The sequence below is a fragment of the Lathamus discolor genome, chromosome 4 (genome assembly GCF_037157495.1).
Source record: "Lathamus discolor isolate bLatDis1 chromosome 4, bLatDis1.hap1, whole genome shotgun sequence".
In the NCBI taxonomy this organism is placed as follows: Eukaryota; Metazoa; Chordata; class Aves; order Psittaciformes; family Psittacidae; genus Lathamus; species Lathamus discolor.
This window is the reverse complement of record NC_088887.1, coordinates 34,983,315-35,001,603: the sequence shown is the minus strand read 5'-3', so window position 1 is coordinate 35,001,603 and position 18,289 is coordinate 34,983,315. Positions and strand designations below refer to the sequence as shown.

Below are 18,289 nucleotides of genomic sequence, written 5' to 3'. Positions count from 1 at the left end.
TATTAAAAATATCAAACATGTTCACAACAGGAAAAAGCCAATTCTTCGTTTACCTGAAGAGTATGGTTACCTGTGGGATTCTTAGCATCTGTATCTAGCACTAACTCAGCAATGCAGGAATATGTGTGTAAGCGTTCATTTTTCATAGTTTTTGTCTGAACTTCTGGACATTAAATACACAGATCTGTGCCATCTTCTTAGCCCAACCCTGAATTCACCTGTACACCCTTTTCATCTGTCCTGAAGATTTTATTTTATTGGTCCTTCTTTTTACCTAAGTCTTGGGAGAGTGGGATTTTTTTGTCTCTTTTGTTTGGTTGGTTGGTTGGTTGGCTTGTTTCTGTCCTTGTTCACGTTATTTCTCCCAAAGCAGGTCTCAGAGCTTGAAGCGTCAGGGGACAGTGACGGTATTTGCATTTAGCCACTAGGTGACACTGCAAACCCCTTTATCCAGCAGGCTACACGATTTCACAGGCACCACGCCCTCGGTTATTAAAATAATGGTCGATGAAGTGGGACTAGAAAAAAGGAAAAGAAAGAATTAACTTTTTAGAAGGAAATGTTCGATGGATAACACCCTTGAGTATAAGGCTTTCTTACGAATATCTTGGGATCCGTCATTTAGTCTCCAACTTCTGTAGCATACGAAAGATACATGAGTAGTGCCAGAGCAGGAGAAATCAGTATGCCAGAAGAAGTGCCATAAGAAAGGGAGAGAACATGAGCAAAATTAACACCAGTGCTAAGGGAATGGAATGTCCATTACCCCTGTCTTTTCCATGTGACTCCTTATAAAAGGGGAGTCTCCATCTTCTTTGTAGTCATCCTTTAAGTACCGGAACATGGTGATGAGGTCTCCCCTGAGCCTTCTTTTCTCAAGGGTGAACCGGCCCACTTCTCTCAGCCTTTCCTCATGCGACAGGTTTCCCAGTCCTCTGATCATCTTTGTGGCCATTCTCTGGACCCTCTCCAGCCTGTCCACGTCTTTTTTGTACAGCAGGGACCAAAACTGAACACAGAACTCCAGGTGTGACCTGACAAGTTCTGAGTAGAATGGAATCATGACATCTTTATCTCTACTGGTGATGCCTTTCTTGATTTGACCCAGCCTCCTGTTGGCTTTCTTTGCTACAGCTGCACACCCTTCACTCACATTGAGCTTGCTGTTCACCAGGACCCCCAGGTTCTAGAGATGCTCCCCGTCTGGGTAGATCCCAGCCTGTGCTGCAGTCTTATATTATGTTTTCCCAGGTGCAAGACCTCACATTTGTCTTTGTTGAACTTCATAAGGTTCTTGATAGCCCACTCTTCCATCCTATCCAGGTCATCCAACAGGGTGGCTCTCCCTTCCAAAGTGTCCACTTCCCCATTCAGTTTGGTATCATCAGCAAACTTGGTCAGGATACACCTGATCCCATCTTCCAGATCACTTTTGAAGATACTAAACAGTGCTGAGGCCAATAATGATCCCTAGGGGACCCCACTAGTGACAGGTTGCCAGTTTGAAAAGGAACTATTTACCACCACCCTCCAGGTGTGGCCTGTCAGCCGTTTCCCCACCCACCATCTAGACCATAACATGTCAGTTTCTCTAGGAGAAACACGTGGGAAACGGCATCAAAAGCCTCGGAGAACTCCAAGCGGACAGTGTCCACCGCTTGTCCCACATCAACCACGCAGGTTACTTTTGTCACAGAAGGTGAACAGTTTTGTCAAGCACAGTTTGCCCCTGGTGAATCCGTGCTGGCTTCTCCCACTCATGTGCTGTATGTGACTTGTGATAGCCCCCAGGGGGATTCAGTCCATAACCTTCCCAGGAACTGAAGTAAATCTGATGAGCCAATAATTTCCTGGATCCTCCTTTAGGCCCTTCTTGTGGACAGGGCAATGTTAGCTGTCTTCCGGGACGTCCTCTGATCTCCATGACTTCTCAAAGGTTATGGAGAGCACTCTCACAATGACATCAGCCAGACACCCTTGGGGGGATATTGTCAGGGCCCATTGATTTGTAGGGGTCAAGCTCCTGTACCAGTTCACATACCAAGTCTTCCTTCACTGATGGTGGGTCTGCATTTGCATCAACCTGGGTCTTTGCTCCCAAGACCTGGGGCCCAACACTGCTGGTAAAGACAGAGGTACAGAAAGTGTGGAGAACCTCCACCTTTTCAGCACTGATGGCGACTAATTCACCTCTCCTGCTCAATAGCGAGCCAGTATTTTCCTTTTGCTTCTGCTTTCTCGTAGTTTTTGACATCTCTGGCCAATTTTGATCTGAGCTTCTGCTTTTCTAACTGCGTCTCTGCACATCCTGGTAATGCCCTTGTAGTTCTTGATGGGTATTCATCCACTTTTCCATCTCTGGTATGCTTCTTTTTTGGGTTTGGAGCAGACTCAGAAGCTCACAGTTAAGCCAAGTTAAGCCAAGAGCGTCTCCTGCTTTGCCCACTTCCCTTACCTTTACAGGGATGAACTGTTACTGTGCTTCCAAGGAGAGCATTCTTGAAAATCAACTTTAGCCCCCAGGGGAGCTTCTCACAGAATCCCTCTGAACTGGGCTCTGAGCAAGCTTCTAAACTCTAAAACCTTTGTCTTAGTACTAACGTTCACTGTGTTCAGCAAGATCGCAAACTCCATACTCCAGACCATTGTGATCACTGCAGACAAGGGTATCATTAGCTGAGATATCACAAAGCAGTTGAGACACCCACGTTCAAAACAACTTTTCCACTCAGGTATTCAATGCACCTCAGTGAGTGCCTTTTCAATTCAAACCTTTGGTTTTCCTCATTTGTTTTCCTGAGGACAAGCCCTAGCTGCCATGATATTCTCCTTGGCCATTGCAAACGACAAGCTGGGTAAAACCCGGGAAGAAGAAAATACTGTCTCACCCTTAGCTGTGTTGTTTTTCAGATGCATTGCAAGGAGGATGGTAAAACAAGTCTGGATAATGACAGTGCAAGTTGTCACACTGACTTTTTATCTCATTTTCATCTACACATTATTCAAAGGATGGTATTTTCCATTTGCTGTGCTGCCAATTTAACCACATGGCACCTAAGTGCTGGGGCAGCTCTATGCTAAAGAACATTATACACATCAGGTTTTATAAATGCTTTGAATTGTAGATGGTGACTGCACAGAGATAAAAATATCTCTGGCAAAGTCTGCTTAAGTGGAACCTGATAGTACTTTTAAAGCCTGTGAAACTTTCCTCTCTTACTGTAAGGGATCAATTTCTGTTCTTTATAACTTAAAAACAAAAAAAAAAAAATCCAGATTTTTCTGTTTTCCTAAACTTTTTTTTTTTTTTTTTTTTTTTGCATCTAGAAACACATTTGCAATGAAACACTCGCAACATATTTTGCCATATACAATGGCCATGCAGCTATAACCTATATACAGTGTCTCAGAGGTAGATGGAACCAGCACTAACACATCTCACCAGCTGATCCACAAAAGCAGCATGGTGGAAAAAGCAGTTAGTGCCTTATTTTCTAAAGGGATCATTTTCTGCCTGAAGAGAACTGGGTAAAACTGACACAAAACTTACTTTAGCTCCTCTATGCAATCGTTTTACAGATTTCCCTAATATATTTGTATTGGTGATTTTCTGGATGAAGTTATCTTAGTGAATTTGAGTCCATTCTAATGCTATGCTATTCCAAAATAGCCTCAGGCAGAGAGTGATGCTGAATGAGAGTGAGGTCAGCGGAGAATTACTCCCTTTTCACTTTGCTAATCATGTCACTCTCATTTTGTGACTGTTTTTGTGATGTGACAGCTTGAGGCCAAAACAACTCAGAGAAAGCTGTGCTCCACTAACACATCCGGAAAGGTGCAAACCAGTAATGACCAACGGGAAACTTTTTTGATACCCAAGAAAACATCATGCATTGCTAAAGAGATCGCACTTTTCCCTTCTTGCAATTGTCTCTAACCCCACGCTGGCCTGACCTCTGCCTGAATGCACGCTGCTGTCAGTACACCCACTGCAGGCAGCTGTATTTCAGTGACAGGTTTTAACTCCTCACACAGTGAGAGTCTGTGGAGGCCTCTGCAGGGTTTGAGAATTCATATGATTGTCAGCAATGGAGTTACCAGCACAGTTATCAAAGGCCTCCAGAAACACAGGCAGGGGAGATAAGGAGGGCAATAAAGGAGCCCAGCATAAACTGCAGTTCTCCAAGCACAGGTGTGTTTGAGTAAACACCAGCAGGAGCAAATTTCTGATAAATTCCCTAAGAAATTAGGAGAGTGATATTGTCAAAGGCAATGCCTGGGAACTATGACGGCATTATAGGCACAGCTGATATCACAAAGTGCTTTGATAGCCTGCTCTCTAATTAGAAGCAAGGGCAGAGGTAACTTACCAAGAAACCACTCCCTTTCCAGCTACAGGGCTACAAAACCAAGGATGATTACAAGAAATGTCAGCTCTAAGGTACGATGGCAAAACAATCACACAGTTCATTAATACACTGCTGTGCAGGGCAAGGATATCAGAGCACTTCGCAAGTATCTATTAACTTTTCACCACACCCCTGGAGGAAATCGGTAAGCCAGTATAACCAGGTTTGAGAAGCAGAGGAAATGGAGGCACAAGAGAATCCCCAAATCCTGATCTCACTCTTAAACACAGCTGCGTGCTCATCCTGCAGTCTCAGATAGGGGAGCTCAGACCTTACAGATGTGGTATATAGGCTTCATGGGGAAAAGATGGTACATGTGGTTTCACTGAGATGGGTAATAGGACCCGTCCTTCTTAGCTACTTACTTCATCAACAAAGAGCTGTGCAAAGGTTTGATATTCCTCACTGCTTGTATTGCCAAAGCCCAGAGAGTATTTCACATTTGTTATCCGTACTGTGCCACTAAGCTTCCGGACAGCTGCAAAGTAAGAAAAAGACAAAATACATATTTTATGGGCTGTAGTCCATGAACAAGTGTGTGACAGTCCAGCAATATGGCGTGTGCATCAATTCATAACAGCAGAAGGCTGGCCCTCTGAAATGTAGCCGAAACCCCAAAAGCCTAAACATAGTCATTCAGCACCTTAATCTGCTCTGTCTGACCCCCAGATGACTTCCAAGAAGGGCACTGGCATCCTGGAAGTCTTGTATCTGCCAGCTTTACCTTAGATCCTCTGGAGCATCTGAAATGTTGCTCTATGGCTATGTTCAAGCACCTGAATTGTTCTCCTAGGCTCAGCTAGCCTTCCCAGCTGCCTCTGCATGCAACAGGGCAACACCAGTCCCTCCTGAGGGCAAATCATTGCAGCACCGATGTCTTCCCTCCAACCTCAGAGGAAGGCCAGACAGCCGCCCGAGAATAGACATCTACATTTTAGACAGCTGTTGTAAGATAAGATGAACCCCAACCGGGTTTTGCCTGCTTAAAGCAAGCTGCTGAAGCAGGCTTCCTTTATCTCAGTATGCTTCTGATCCCAAGGGAACCTTCATCACCACCACCGGTCAGATCAAAGGATTTGGGCTTGCTTTTTTGCTATGGCTTGTCCTGTCATGTGAACATGGGAAAAAAAGAGATAAACCACGTTCATTTAGGAGATAAACCACGTTCATTTAACTGATGGCGAGAGGGGAAAACGTCCCAGACAATTTTCAAACAACAAAAAAACCCTCAAGAGTACTTAAAAGGCTTGACAGACCGTGAAGAGCTGGCTGAGGTTAACCCTCCAGGTCAGAAATGTCGCCACAAGGAGGAGCTATATATTAAACTTCACCAAACATATTTTTTCCCTCTGAATTTCCTGCACCAGGCTATGGAGATACCGCTATGGTGGCTCTTCTTCTTGTTCCCCAGGCATAATCCCTCCACAAGCTTCTTTCCCAGCATTTGGCTGAATACTGGATTCATTTATTTCAGGGGAAGAAAAAAAGCTTTTATAAACTGAACCTGTTTGTGTAGAATTCTTCAATTTGTTTTCCAGCCAAAAAAAACCCCACAATAACAATTTCTTCACTTTTCCCTACATTGACAGAGGGCAGTGGGGACAAAGCAAAGCAAAGGAGTAAAGGGAGCTTTTAAATTCAGGTCAATATGTTGTTTGGTCCAAAATTGTTTGCTTCCTTCATTTGGCCACCAAGGTTCCAAATGAGTTATTTTCCCAGCTCTGTTCCCAGGTTTCACCCATGCCAGGCAGAGCAAAGGATACAGCATGAAGAAGAGAGGAGGCAGAAGCTGAACAGGGGCATGAGCAGGACTGCAGAAGTACACACGCTGGTACAAGAGAGGCTGGAGAAGCAGCAGAGCTGGGCTTACACGGCTGAAACAGAGGTTTTCCAGGGAGAAGGAAATGAGGGAGAAGCAGAAGTGGGGCTGCATGAGTGGAGATCCCAGGAGGAGGAGAGAGGAGAAGGGAAGAGGAAGGAGCAGAGGGGAGTGCATTTTTCGGTTGGAGAGATGTGGAGGGCCTAAGAAGCAGAATAAAGACAAGCAGACACAAAACTGAAATACATAGCACTTTCTGACACACTAAAGAAAAAAGACATTTAGTCATGGGCAGGGACAGCAGCACGCCCATCCCAAATAACCATAATTTGAAGACCAAATCTGACTCTTAACCTTGAAATATGATTCAGCTCCAATCAGCAGAAAAATCCCCTGATTAGCCGCAGTACATCTGCCCAAACCCAAACAGATTAAGCCCTCCCACCAACCTAGTTACTCTCAATTACAGATCTCAAAAGGTTTCCATGCAACTCCTGCCCTAGAGGGGATTTGCAGGGCTCTGCCTAATCCATCCTCCACTGGATGAGGAATGAGAAGACAGGTCATTTGCCTTCCTGTGTCTCGAAGATAACACTATAGTCAGCCACGACTGCAGCACCCTGGTGCCAGAGTATGCAGGAGAAACCAAGATGTGTGGCAAAAGGACGAGCAGCATATATTTCAATGAGCCACATTCAGTGCACTGTATTATTTGCTTCATATGATTTGAGAATAAAAACCAACCAAATAAATACTATTTTCAGAGTAGGTATTTATGAAACTGACTACTAGATTACCAGAAAGAGGAATTATTTTGACATGCTGATATAGGAAAAAAGTGCTGATCATGCAAGAAAATAATTCTTGCATAGAAAAACTAGTTTCAGATACCTTTATCCCAGACCACTGATTCCAAATGTGCATCTTTCCTGGCTCCTGGTGAGGCTTTGCTTCTCATGCAGCCAAATCGTTACACGTGTAAGCCCCTGCCAAACTCATACTCACTGTGGTTCGTGGCTAGGACTGGTGTCAGGCTGGGAGCTGGAGAGGTGCCTGGCAAAGCTGGTGACCCCAGGGCTTCAGGGTGGTTTTCAGACCAAGAGCTGTTCTCTCTTCCCATCTCTGCATATGGTTTTATAGTGGTGTTGGTAGTGGGAACACTGGCATCCCCTATGGCCAGCAGAGCTGTACTGGGGCCATCTTCAGAGTTGGCTTGAGGCGCATCAAAAGCTGTGTGACTTCTGATGGCAGCTGTTTGATTTGGAAACACCAGCGATGAACCGAGTTGCCCTTGCCCAACTATGCCCATGAGTGCATTTGTGAGAGCAGCCATCTGCTGCAATGCACCAGGGGAAGTCTCTGCAATAGAGCTTTGCTGCAATGGACTTATGGCCAGTTCCTTGCTGGCTGTGGCCCCTGTGGCGGTGGGGCTGTTGTCCCTGCTAAAGTCCATCTGTGACGCCAGGCCTTTTTTCCAAGGGGCTGGAGGAGCACTAGTGGGAGAATGACCATGTGGTGCTTGCTCGTCACCCAGCGGCAGTGCAGCAGGCAGGTGTACTGCGGTGCTAGTCTCAGAGCCTACAGCAGCCACCATCTCTGTGGTGTCAGGGGAGGAAGGGTCTGCAGAGCTTACTTCTTCAGGAGCAAACTCTGTGCCGTTTGTTATTTCAGGAGCCGTTGTTTCAGTGAGAGGGTCCACAATCTCACCTGAAACACAGCAAACACATTGAAATGGGACCTCAAACAAGATGAGAACGCAACAGGGTCTGGCCTGAAAATGAGGCTGAGAGCACTCAGCCATGGATAGTAGCGTTACAGAAATGGTTCTTGGATATTTCGTTAACACATTATGGTATATGTGATTGTTATGATGTTGAACCTGGTTTGTACCTACACAAAGAAGCAAATTTGATTCCTGGGTCTTTTCTTCTGGCTGGGAGGCCATGGATCATTACAGTGGGAGGAAATTAGCCACAGACATACCAAAAGAGGAAAAGGTATGCCTTATGTTCCTCAGCAGTCAGTTAGTAAGCTAAGCAAAGGAGGATCTCAGAAAGATTTCACCTGAAGATGCATATAAGGTTCAGAGACAGATCATATATAGGCCTTCAGCCAGAGACTGCATCTATATACACATTCTACACTATACAAATAGTTGCAATAAAAGCAGAGGTAAAACAATTCCAACCATTCATGCCAAAGGGAAACTACATGCCAGTCTTTTGCTCACCCTCACAGTTTCTTCCAGGTCGGGATGGGTTGGTATCCATGGTTGTCTTGCATCTGCACGTGTATGAGCCCATCAGGTTGATACACTCCGCAAACATAGAGCAGTCATTCTCCACACGAGAAGTACATTCATCCCAGTCTGTAAGGCCAAAACCAGAACACTGGTCAGATAGCCTCCCTTCTGGCTGCATTAAGGTAGAAATAAATAACCCTGAAGTAGTCCTTTCTTCAGTTTTTGAATTCGTGAACATGGTTTTCTTTTCTCATCACTTACGTGACAGCCAGGCTCTGAGTGATGCACAACGCTGCCTGCGTTGTTATTATCTTCCCTGAAAATCAGCCTTTGTCTTTGTACTCTGAAAAATATTTTCTCCAGGTAAAAACTTCTGAATTATTTTTTTTTAAGTAAACACTTATTTGAAGTGAAAAAAGATACTGTAAATTTGTACTACAGCTATAGCAAAAGCATCGATTGTACCAAGTTCTGCATACAGTACCTCCAGATACATCAGGCAGTGAGTAGAACTGTTACCACTAGCTACCAGTAGATAGAATATCAAGTAATGCAAATAATCTTCTGCCTCAAATAAAAGGTAAATACAAGTAACTCCCACGAGAAGCACTCTTCAGTTCATAACGGAGAAAGTGCTAAGGGCAAAACTCTTTTTATAAAAGCTTTCTTGTCAAAGATAATACTGTAAAACTGTGACCTCTTTCTGGTAGTCTTAGGAAAGAGATCCTACTTCATCAATGCATGAATATGCTCTAAGGGTGTTCCTTATGTCTAATTTCAGTTGCTCTGAATCAGTTAGACATGCTTCTTTTTATATAGAAATATTCTATTGCTCAGTCTCTTCACTCTTTAGGGATTTATATGTGCAGTCTTATATCACCATTCGCGCCCAGCAAACATGCAAAGGCTGGGCAAATACTTTGGAAATGAATAATCTCAGTGAATTCCACGTGAGCCCTCCCAGTGTGCACTCCCTTGTGCATACACCTTGAGAGCCTCAGGGCTGTAAGTGAGGGAAAGCAGAGAACTAGACTGAAAACTGTGTCTTTGGACAACTGATTCTGATCAGAGGCAAGAAAATTGTTTTGACCAATGTATTATTGTAAGTGCTTGTTCTGCAGACATGCGGGGATTAATGACTGATTATTTCTCTGAAACAAAGAAAAGTCCCAGTCTAGAAACAGAAAGCACAGAGTAGGTGTGTGCATGCACATACATGAGTTCATCTTTCTGCTTTGCTGACAGCCCCTTTTACTTCCTTCAGCTAATATTTCCATTCTTTCTCTTTTCTTCTTCATTAGATAACTGTTGCATCCAAGATTGTTTTCATTAGACAATTTCTTGTGCCTATGACCAGCATCTCCTATTATGTTACAGCCTAAGCCACTTGGAGACAATACAGAAGTACCCAGGATTGACTAAAGCATCAGCAATGAAAGTGCTCTCGTTAATGCCTTACTATGCTATGAAGTAATTGTGACCCTTCAAACACCATCAGAGAGATGCTCTTGTGCTGATTGCAGATAATTTATGTCACTGGCTCCACTGTCTCAGAGGGTTTCCTTTCTCATCACTTAGCATTGCGATAGCTAATGGCTTCACATGACTTAGCATGGCTTTTTAAGCAAATTTCTTAACCTCTGACGGCCACATTCAGTCATGCATCAGGCCAAAACGGTTATGTTCTCAGTGCTTACTGTCACTTGCTCTGAATACCCATTGTATCTTTAATTGGTAAATGCAATAGGTAAAAATCTGTGAAATTCTTTGACTAGTGATATTGCAGATGGTAAAGATTTGCTTGGGTTCATGGAGATCCCACTGAGGAGAAACCCACAGAAATCACTCTGGATTCAGGGAGTCCAGGAGCAGAAAACAGTTGGTGGCTAAGAGAGTATTAGTGAGAAGCATCATCTACACTTGCTGTGTTGTTCTTATCTTAGTTTCTCCAGGAATTGGCTCCTGGGTGCTGCTGAGGACATCATACTGTGCTAGATGGATCTTGAGCCTGAATCAGCACACATCCCTTTTTCTTTTCCTACCATGCCTCACGCGATAGACAGACATTTTAGTGTCTCTATTCATCATGGCAGTAAACTTAATACTTTATGAGTCTTCAAAGAAAGATGCAATTGCTCCAATCCCTTCAATTATGCTATCCCTTCTGACTTCTCACTTTTGATGTTTCAAAGTTGAATTCCCTGCTCTGCCACTGTCACTAAATCAAACACATAGCCTTTTGGTGGCCAGGCTCCACCCAGGATCCAGGTGGCATCGCTCCACTGCTGCAAGAGGATCTGTGTGAGCTTACTATCAAAGAGCATGTCCCAGGACAGCCAGGAATCGGGAAGTAAAACATCCCATTATACAAATATTTTCTTCATATACCTCACTTCTTCACTTTATTTTCTACCTTAAAAGGCCTGTTTGGGTAGAGCCAAGACATAGCCCCCTTTTTTCTCCCCCATAAGGAGGAGCTGGCTGAGCTCCTGGCTGAGTGGTGCTACTGGAACCCATCTGGTTTTCTGCGATCAAAGGAACAGTCCAGATCTATTGCCTTCTCCCTCACCACTCTTTCGGGCCCAGGATCAATAATATTTTGGCACACATCAGGATCTTGCAATTCAGTATCCACAACCACTGTGTTATTTGTAGGCTTCAGGTGCAATTTGTCTCTTCTGGGTTTTTTTCTGTCCTGTTCTCCTTTACCTCCATATGCTCTACAACCCCAAAGGGAGTTTTCCCTGAGCACAGTAAATAAGCTTTTAAGGGTTCAATACACTGGGACAGAAGAATAACCCATTCTGTTGCCTTTGGCAACTTTCTGAACTCTGGCTGGCTCCTACAGCTGGAAACCTGAAGCCAGAACTTAGCTCTTTGAAGATAAAAATGGTGATTACCAAAGATCAAACAAAGGCCTCATTTAACATAAATTCCATGCGCGTTTCTTTAGTCCTATTCATTGAGAGGACATCTGGGAATTTCTCTGGCTGGATTTCTATAATGAAGATGTTAGATTTCTTAAACCCTGGCCCAAATACAGCCCCACAGCTTTGAAGCACTAAACTGTCTAGAGGCCATGCGTATGTAAAGGCTACAAATATTCCACAGTAATCCTATTTGTAGTTCAGTGTGAGAAAGATATGGCAAACTTCCAACTGTTCACAAAGAGGAAAGGGAAGAAAATTAATGAGGAAACCAAGAGTTCCACTCCTCCTTAAACACAGTGGAGGGCCGCAATATCTGCAGGCACCTAGAGGCAGCCAATGCTACTTCTTCCGACCCCTTCTGAGCTTATGGGTAAAAGCCCACAGAGGAGTTCTCACGTCATGGTTTTCCCTCCAACAAACCATGTACTTCGTCTCTCTATAAAGTACTTTTGATGAAGAATGCTGGTGATAGTGTGCACCATCAAAATACAGACACTTTTCTTGTAAAAAAGTAAGTAATTACCTTCTACTGCAGTGCTTTGCTGATCCACCAAAAGGACCGAGCCATTGTGCAGGTAAGAAAACACTGGGGCGAGTGTGGAGGCATCAACTGGAAACTCGGGATCCTGCACAGTGATTCTGAGCCTCACAATGATGCTTCCAGCTTGCAGGGATTCCACCTGCACTTTCAGCTTCCAAGATTTGTATAAAGCAGAAATGTTGGGTGGAAATGAATTTTCAAGCTGAGCAAAGGGAGAGACACATCAGCGATTAGGAACCCAAAAGGAATAGCTCCTTTTAGAACTGAGCTATGGTAGTACCTTTTTAAAGATCTACATATGCATAACACAGAAAATGTTGTAAAAAGAAAAATTTCAGAGTCTCAGAAATCTTACTTGTCAGAGACTAGTGAGGCACACGGAAGTGTGGCTCTCCTTGGTGCACAAAGGTACCCTTGGAAATGGTACCCATCCGACCACTGGTCTCACAAACCAAGCTTAATTTTGGCTCAAGGGAGTGGAATGCCTTTTGCTCCTGTTTACCAGCATCACAGCTGAACTGGCCCACTAAATCTGCATACAGACTGATGTTAGATGTGTATGTCATGTAAGCTTTTTGTCCCAGGCCTCCTAAACATTTGCTTCTGCACTTAGACTCTGGGAGTCTGGTTTGTGCCAGTTGGTGCTAGTGCCAGAGAACGGTCCAGGAAATGTTCCATTTACCAGCAGAGCACAGTTTTAGCTCACAGGGAGTATTTGAAACTCAACAGCCCAAGTCCAGCTTGGAGCTGAGTCTAATGATAAATATCAGAATGATAGACAAGAAAAATGGAGGGTGTAACTTCAAGAAAACTTCAAGTGTTTGATACAGCCCAGCTTCAAGGCAATATCGCAATTACATCGTGGTTGATTATCAAACCAGTAAGTGGACACATCCGTTGACCAAATGGTGCTACTTTGAACACTAAAGCTGGCATACTGCTGTCAACATTTGAGCTGTGCAGGAGCTGGCAGTTTTACCTTCCATCTCCAGAAGACACCTCTTTGCTTGAGCCTTTTGCTCCTACATACACCTCAAAGAATGCCTTTGAGCACACAATGCAGAGCCATAAATCAACACAGCTTTGTTCCCATTCAGTCAGAGTTTGCTCTAAAAATTACTCCAACCAAGATGTTTAACTGGTCTAAGCTGACATCAGGGTGGGAAGGCAAGAAAAAGAGAGGGGAGAGGAAGTGAGACAGGAATGTTATGCTCCCAAACACCCAAGGAGGCAAAGGCAACAGAGATGGGCAATGCTCCTGTTCCTTCCCTACCCCATTATGACAATTAGGTCTGCATTAGTCTCAGAGGAGATTAATTCACAAAAATCCTTCTGCACAACAAAAGTGAACAATCCGAGCTATGGATGGGAAATAAAGCCATGTCAGGAATGAGCAAATGTCTCTTCTTTGCTGCCTTTGAAATGGTCTTTTTCCTCACATTTATATTCACAAATGTTTGTGAGTCACACTTGGGTTTAGGAATGTCTTGTTTTGAATGGAGACCCCAGTTCCTCTTTATGGGACTTGCTCTTACGGCAAAACTCGAGATTACTGCACCTGAAATGTCCCCCCCTCTTTTGGAAGCTGAGGGCTGGTAATACACCTCATGACTCAACTTTTGTTTATGGCTGATTACAGCTGAGCATGGTCAAGTGGCTACGTGTGTGCATGCAATGAATGGGGCTGGAGAAGAAAGCCTGATCCAATCACTTTTCCTAAAAGAAGACAGACCCTTGAGAGCAGCCAGACATTTATTGAGAGGCCAGCTCTGAAATGAATGCCAGCAATGTCATTTCAATAATCCATTAAAAAGCCTCAAGTCAATTTAGTGTGAGTTTATTGCCAAACTATAGATCCAAGGAAAGGGTCCTTGTTGCCTTGTTTTTAATTCCTTTACTCCTCAGTAGGGGAAAATTCTCATTGGTTCTATTGCTAACAAGGCCAAGGGTTTGATCTGTCTAGTCAGTTGAATTTTGATTTAGTTATAAAGAAAGGTCACAGGAAATAGAATGACGATTTTCAAGGGGCGCTTCAGCCAGGCATAAAATTCTCTATTACATTAAATAAATTTTAAATTGAAAAACAAAACCAAAAAACAAAACCAAAACCATATGTACATATTTATATATGTATAAAACCCAGAGATATTTTAGCACTACCTCCATAAACAGCAGTCTTGAAAACTCTTCATATGCTGAGCTGCTGGCATTCTTGAAATCATCAGTGAAGTTGTAGTTGAGAATCCTCATAGTAACACCAAACACTTTGGCTTCTGTAGGACATAATATAAAAATGCTCAGTGACAAAGCAGGAGATGGAAGGATTCAGTCAAATCTGAGCTACCCAGACCAAAATCTCAGATGATGGAGGGAGAAGTTGCGGAGAAGGTTGAGAGAGTTTGGTATTAAACTGAGAAAATAAAGCAAATATTCTGCTACAAGCTTCCTATATAATGAGGAGATGCACTTACATTAGGTCTATAAATACATTTAGGTGCCCAGTTAGAACCGAATGAGAACTGGGTATACACATGCGCTCATGGACTTGACCCTATATAACTCTTGTGCTTGAGTTACATCCAGGGTTGCATTGCCTCTGAGCTCATCATTGGTCCACCAGTCATAGTGCTTACTTTTTTTCCTGATCTTGGTATTATGGATATAGCAAATATATTCTTCAACTGAAAATAGCAACAAAAATGTGCATGCCACTTCTCTGTCTGGTGATCCCTGACAGATAACGTACGGAGCTCATGAACCAAAGCCAAGAGCCAAAGGAGCCTATAACCACTTTAACCTGTAAAAACAATCATCTCAGGCCATTACTCTTTGGACTGCTCTTTGGAAAACTTTTATTTTAATAACTACTATTTTTCTCAAGGGCTCCAACTTCATACCCTAACTCCAGCCCCCTGTTCCCGTCACCACCAGACCTCCTACTCTCCCTGTACAAAGGGAGTAATTTCCTTCTGACCCAAACTGGAGTCACCCCTTGTCTGATCAAAGGTGAGGCTTTTGTGGATAAATATAAGCAGCAGGATTCTCACTGTGTCAGTATTAAATAGCTCACTGCCTGCTTTTTGAAGGAAATGGGGAGAGGATTATTTCTTTATTTCCACGCAGGCTTAGGAAACAATTTAAGGAGAAAGGAAAAGCAACAGTCTGTTTGATCAACACGCTAAGGTCCCAGGTTGCTAGAGTCATGACCCAATTGAACAAAATTATCCAGGTACTCTGTGAGCTTTCTTACACAGCCCTGATTATTCCCCTTAATCCCCATCACTCACAAATACTCAGCTGAATCGGGCCTGACTCTGGGCACTCTTGGTAGCTCAGCTGACCCCTTGAGAAACCAGTTGATTGGATTTCTCACTGGCCACAGCCATCAACCAGGAAAAATGGGGCTGATGGAAGATAGGCAGCAGCAGAATGCAGTGCCAGGCACACACACAGAGTATTCTAGCTTAGTTCGATACCTGTAATAGTCTGAGTCAGCTCCAGCACTGCTTTATTAACTAAGGCCAGAGCTCTGCTGCTTGATAGTGGAGGTTGCACAAATACTGGGGTAGATGACACAAAAAGTGCTGAAAGAGGTGGGAAGATGGGAAATGCAGTTCAAAGAGGACCAAATGGGTCATTGCTGAGCTGCAAGTGAGTGAAGGGGTGAAAGGAAGAGAGAATGCATACATATTCTGAGGTTGTTATTTACCTGTTTTAACATTTTGACGAGAGATGCTGGTTTTTCCACAGGTTTCATAGCTGATCTCTACTGAATACATCACCCCTGCTTCCAGCTGAGACACATCCACTTTCATTTCCTCTGTCTTCAGGTTTTGTACAATCTCTTTGCCCTTGAGCACTTGGACTTGGAAAGTATGGTTCAGAGTAGAAGTGACACGCCAGGACATTTCAAACCCACTGCTGTTGACGCTGAAGACTCGGTGGTCTCTAACTGTAGAGGGATCTGTTCCAGTCCCAGGAAGAGTCATCACAGGAAAAGCAACATTTAATCTTTAAAGTACTGTGGTATTGTAAATCCACTATAGACAAGCTCTTTGACAATCAATAGGGGAAACTCCTCTTTATATTACATCAGGACAGAACCTTCTCCTCATCTATGAACCATCCCACTAGAGCGATTAATTTGGTGCTTACCTTTTTTATTTCCTTTTACTTTAAGTATTTGCACTGGACCTCAAGTAACATTGACAATCAGACAGTGAGTTACAGGTTCAAGCAACAGGGACAAGTTCGGAATAGTGAATCTGCTTATTCTACAAAAATTGACACCTACTTTGCTTCTTGTCACTTTAATCATCAAAATGCACCTCTTCAAGCAAAGGCTGCCTTGATTTATGCCTGGAGAAACCCCACAGACCCCAGTTTATAGAGGCTGGGGGCAGAGCAGCAGGCAGCGTTTCACCTATTTATGCTACTGTAGTCCAGTGCAATCACTGTCATGTCAATGGAAAAAGACAGGACCCTTCAGAGATGATTTCTCTCCTCGAAGGAGGAGGAGGTGGTGTCTAAATTGGGTAGGATTAATTGCCCTCCATCAGAGCCAGTCTGTATTCACAAACTATAGACACAGCCCAGACTAGACACTTGTCCTGTAGACAGCTGGGGTCAGGTGAGATGAACATCATCCCCCACGCTAACCTAGAGACCACAGCATGCTGCTGCCACAACTTCAGTTCTTTCATGCTAATGATTAGCCTGAGGAAAAAGTGTGTTTTCTGAAATTGTTCCAATAGAACACAATTGTTTCCGTGACTCTGAGGCAGGTGGGTGCCAACCACCCCATAAGCCATACTGCCCCAGCACTAGAGGGACTTCAGTTTAGTTCCTCTAGCTTCAGCCTGAATCAGAAGTTGTGGATGAAATTCAAGAATATCCAGCCTATCTCTCTGAATTAGGCAAATAATTACTTTGAGCTATTTCCTCCGACAAGAAGAACACAGTGCTGTAAACAAAGCTTGTGATAACTCTTCCCTGAAAGGGCTGAAGTCACCCATATAAAGACAAATCTACTGGGGTTTGTTCCCATCACAGTCCCTTAGACAGCTGTAGTGTATAGCAGGGAGAGTATTCACAAAGGCTGATTCTGGTGTAGCACAGCTGTAACCAACCTCCCTGACCCATGTCCCCCGTCAACACCTTCATGGACTCAAAAGCAAGAAGTGCCCTCATCCTGGTGGCTGTGGTCAGTGGGAGCTCCTGTGATTGGTAGCAGATCCTCCCACACCTTGTTCCAGGACAAGCCCGGGACATGCAGTGACCTGTGTTCAGGGTGAGTGAGTGGTGCTGACCCCACGCAGCCCTCACTGGCAGGCTGCTTGTGCTGTGGCATTATCTGTCACAAGTGCTGTGGTGGGACATGCATTTGAATGGCTCACCAGGCCACTTCCAGAAGGCCAATTCCCTTTAGTAGCCATGGGAACAACAGTAGAGCTTCTCCAGTGGTCAATCCACAGCACCACAGCCGTTAAGCTGAATGTCCCATTGGGGAAGCTTCTCTTCATTTCCATAGTTGGAGATTCACTCCAAAATTATTACCAGCTTCTGTGAACACCCCTTTGTAACTCAATCAGCCCCAGGAATAAAGGATTAAACAGTGGCTGAGTTAAAAGCAAGACAATATTCATGCGCATTCAAGGTTACTTACAGCACCCAGCATCTGTAGGTTGGTTAGTTACGGACACGAGACTTGAATTGCTTACAGGCAGGGAGCTATAGCTGGTGTTAACAGGACCCAGTGCTGAACTTGGAGTAGATGCTGCTATGCCTGCGAGGAAAATAGTATCATCAAAGAACTAAAGTATTCCTAACAAAACAAATCCAAAATAATCCTATTTGTGTTTCCTGAAGCTGAAAAGCAGCAATAGATGTAATATAAATGAAAATAAATGGATTATCATATCACAAAAGCATAAAGTAATACATTATCTTCTTTTTTGAGATTAAAGGATTGTAAAATTATTTTCTAACTAAGGCATTGGATCTGCAAGCACTTATTTATCTCATTAACTCAAAGCCTATTAGCAGGCCCATTGATGTCTGTGGGACCTAAGTATATGCCTCTATATATTGCTGAACTGGTAGTGCAAAGTATTATTTCACCCATTGCCAAACTCCATCTGCTCCAACAGAGGACTCAGTGACCATACAGCAGCTCAAGGTGGGATTATACAACCTTTGTGTCCTGGCTGCAGTCACGCAGCCAAAAGAGGAAGGAGACTTTGTGGACAAATGGTGCCATTAATTGTATTTTCCCGGGAAGCTGGGGAGGTGCACTGACAACAGGGTCTGAAGCTAAAGGTTTTGGCAGGTGAGTGAGGACAGCTGAGG

The 18,289-nt window shown here is 43.8% G+C and overlaps 1 protein-coding gene across 1 annotated transcript in view; it reads right to left on the bottom strand.

Annotated features, from left to right (window-relative positions):
- Positions 1–18,289, bottom strand: part of UMODL1 (uromodulin like 1) — a 49,399-nt gene that overhangs the window by 16,841 nt on the left and 14,269 nt on the right. Inside the window, exons 7-13 of the mRNA XM_065675697.1 lie at positions 17,607–17,726; positions 15,651–15,905; positions 14,102–14,214; positions 11,924–12,143; positions 8,459–8,596; positions 7,234–7,935; positions 4,775–4,887 (exon numbers count right to left, since the gene is read on the bottom strand). Of these exons, the coding sequence (XP_065531769.1) occupies positions 4,775–4,887; positions 7,234–7,935; positions 8,459–8,596; positions 11,924–12,143; positions 14,102–14,214; positions 15,651–15,905; positions 17,607–17,726 (1,661 nt within the window). The remainder of the gene's footprint in view (positions 1–4,774; positions 4,888–7,233; positions 7,936–8,458; positions 8,597–11,923; positions 12,144–14,101; positions 14,215–15,650; positions 15,906–17,606; positions 17,727–18,289) is intronic.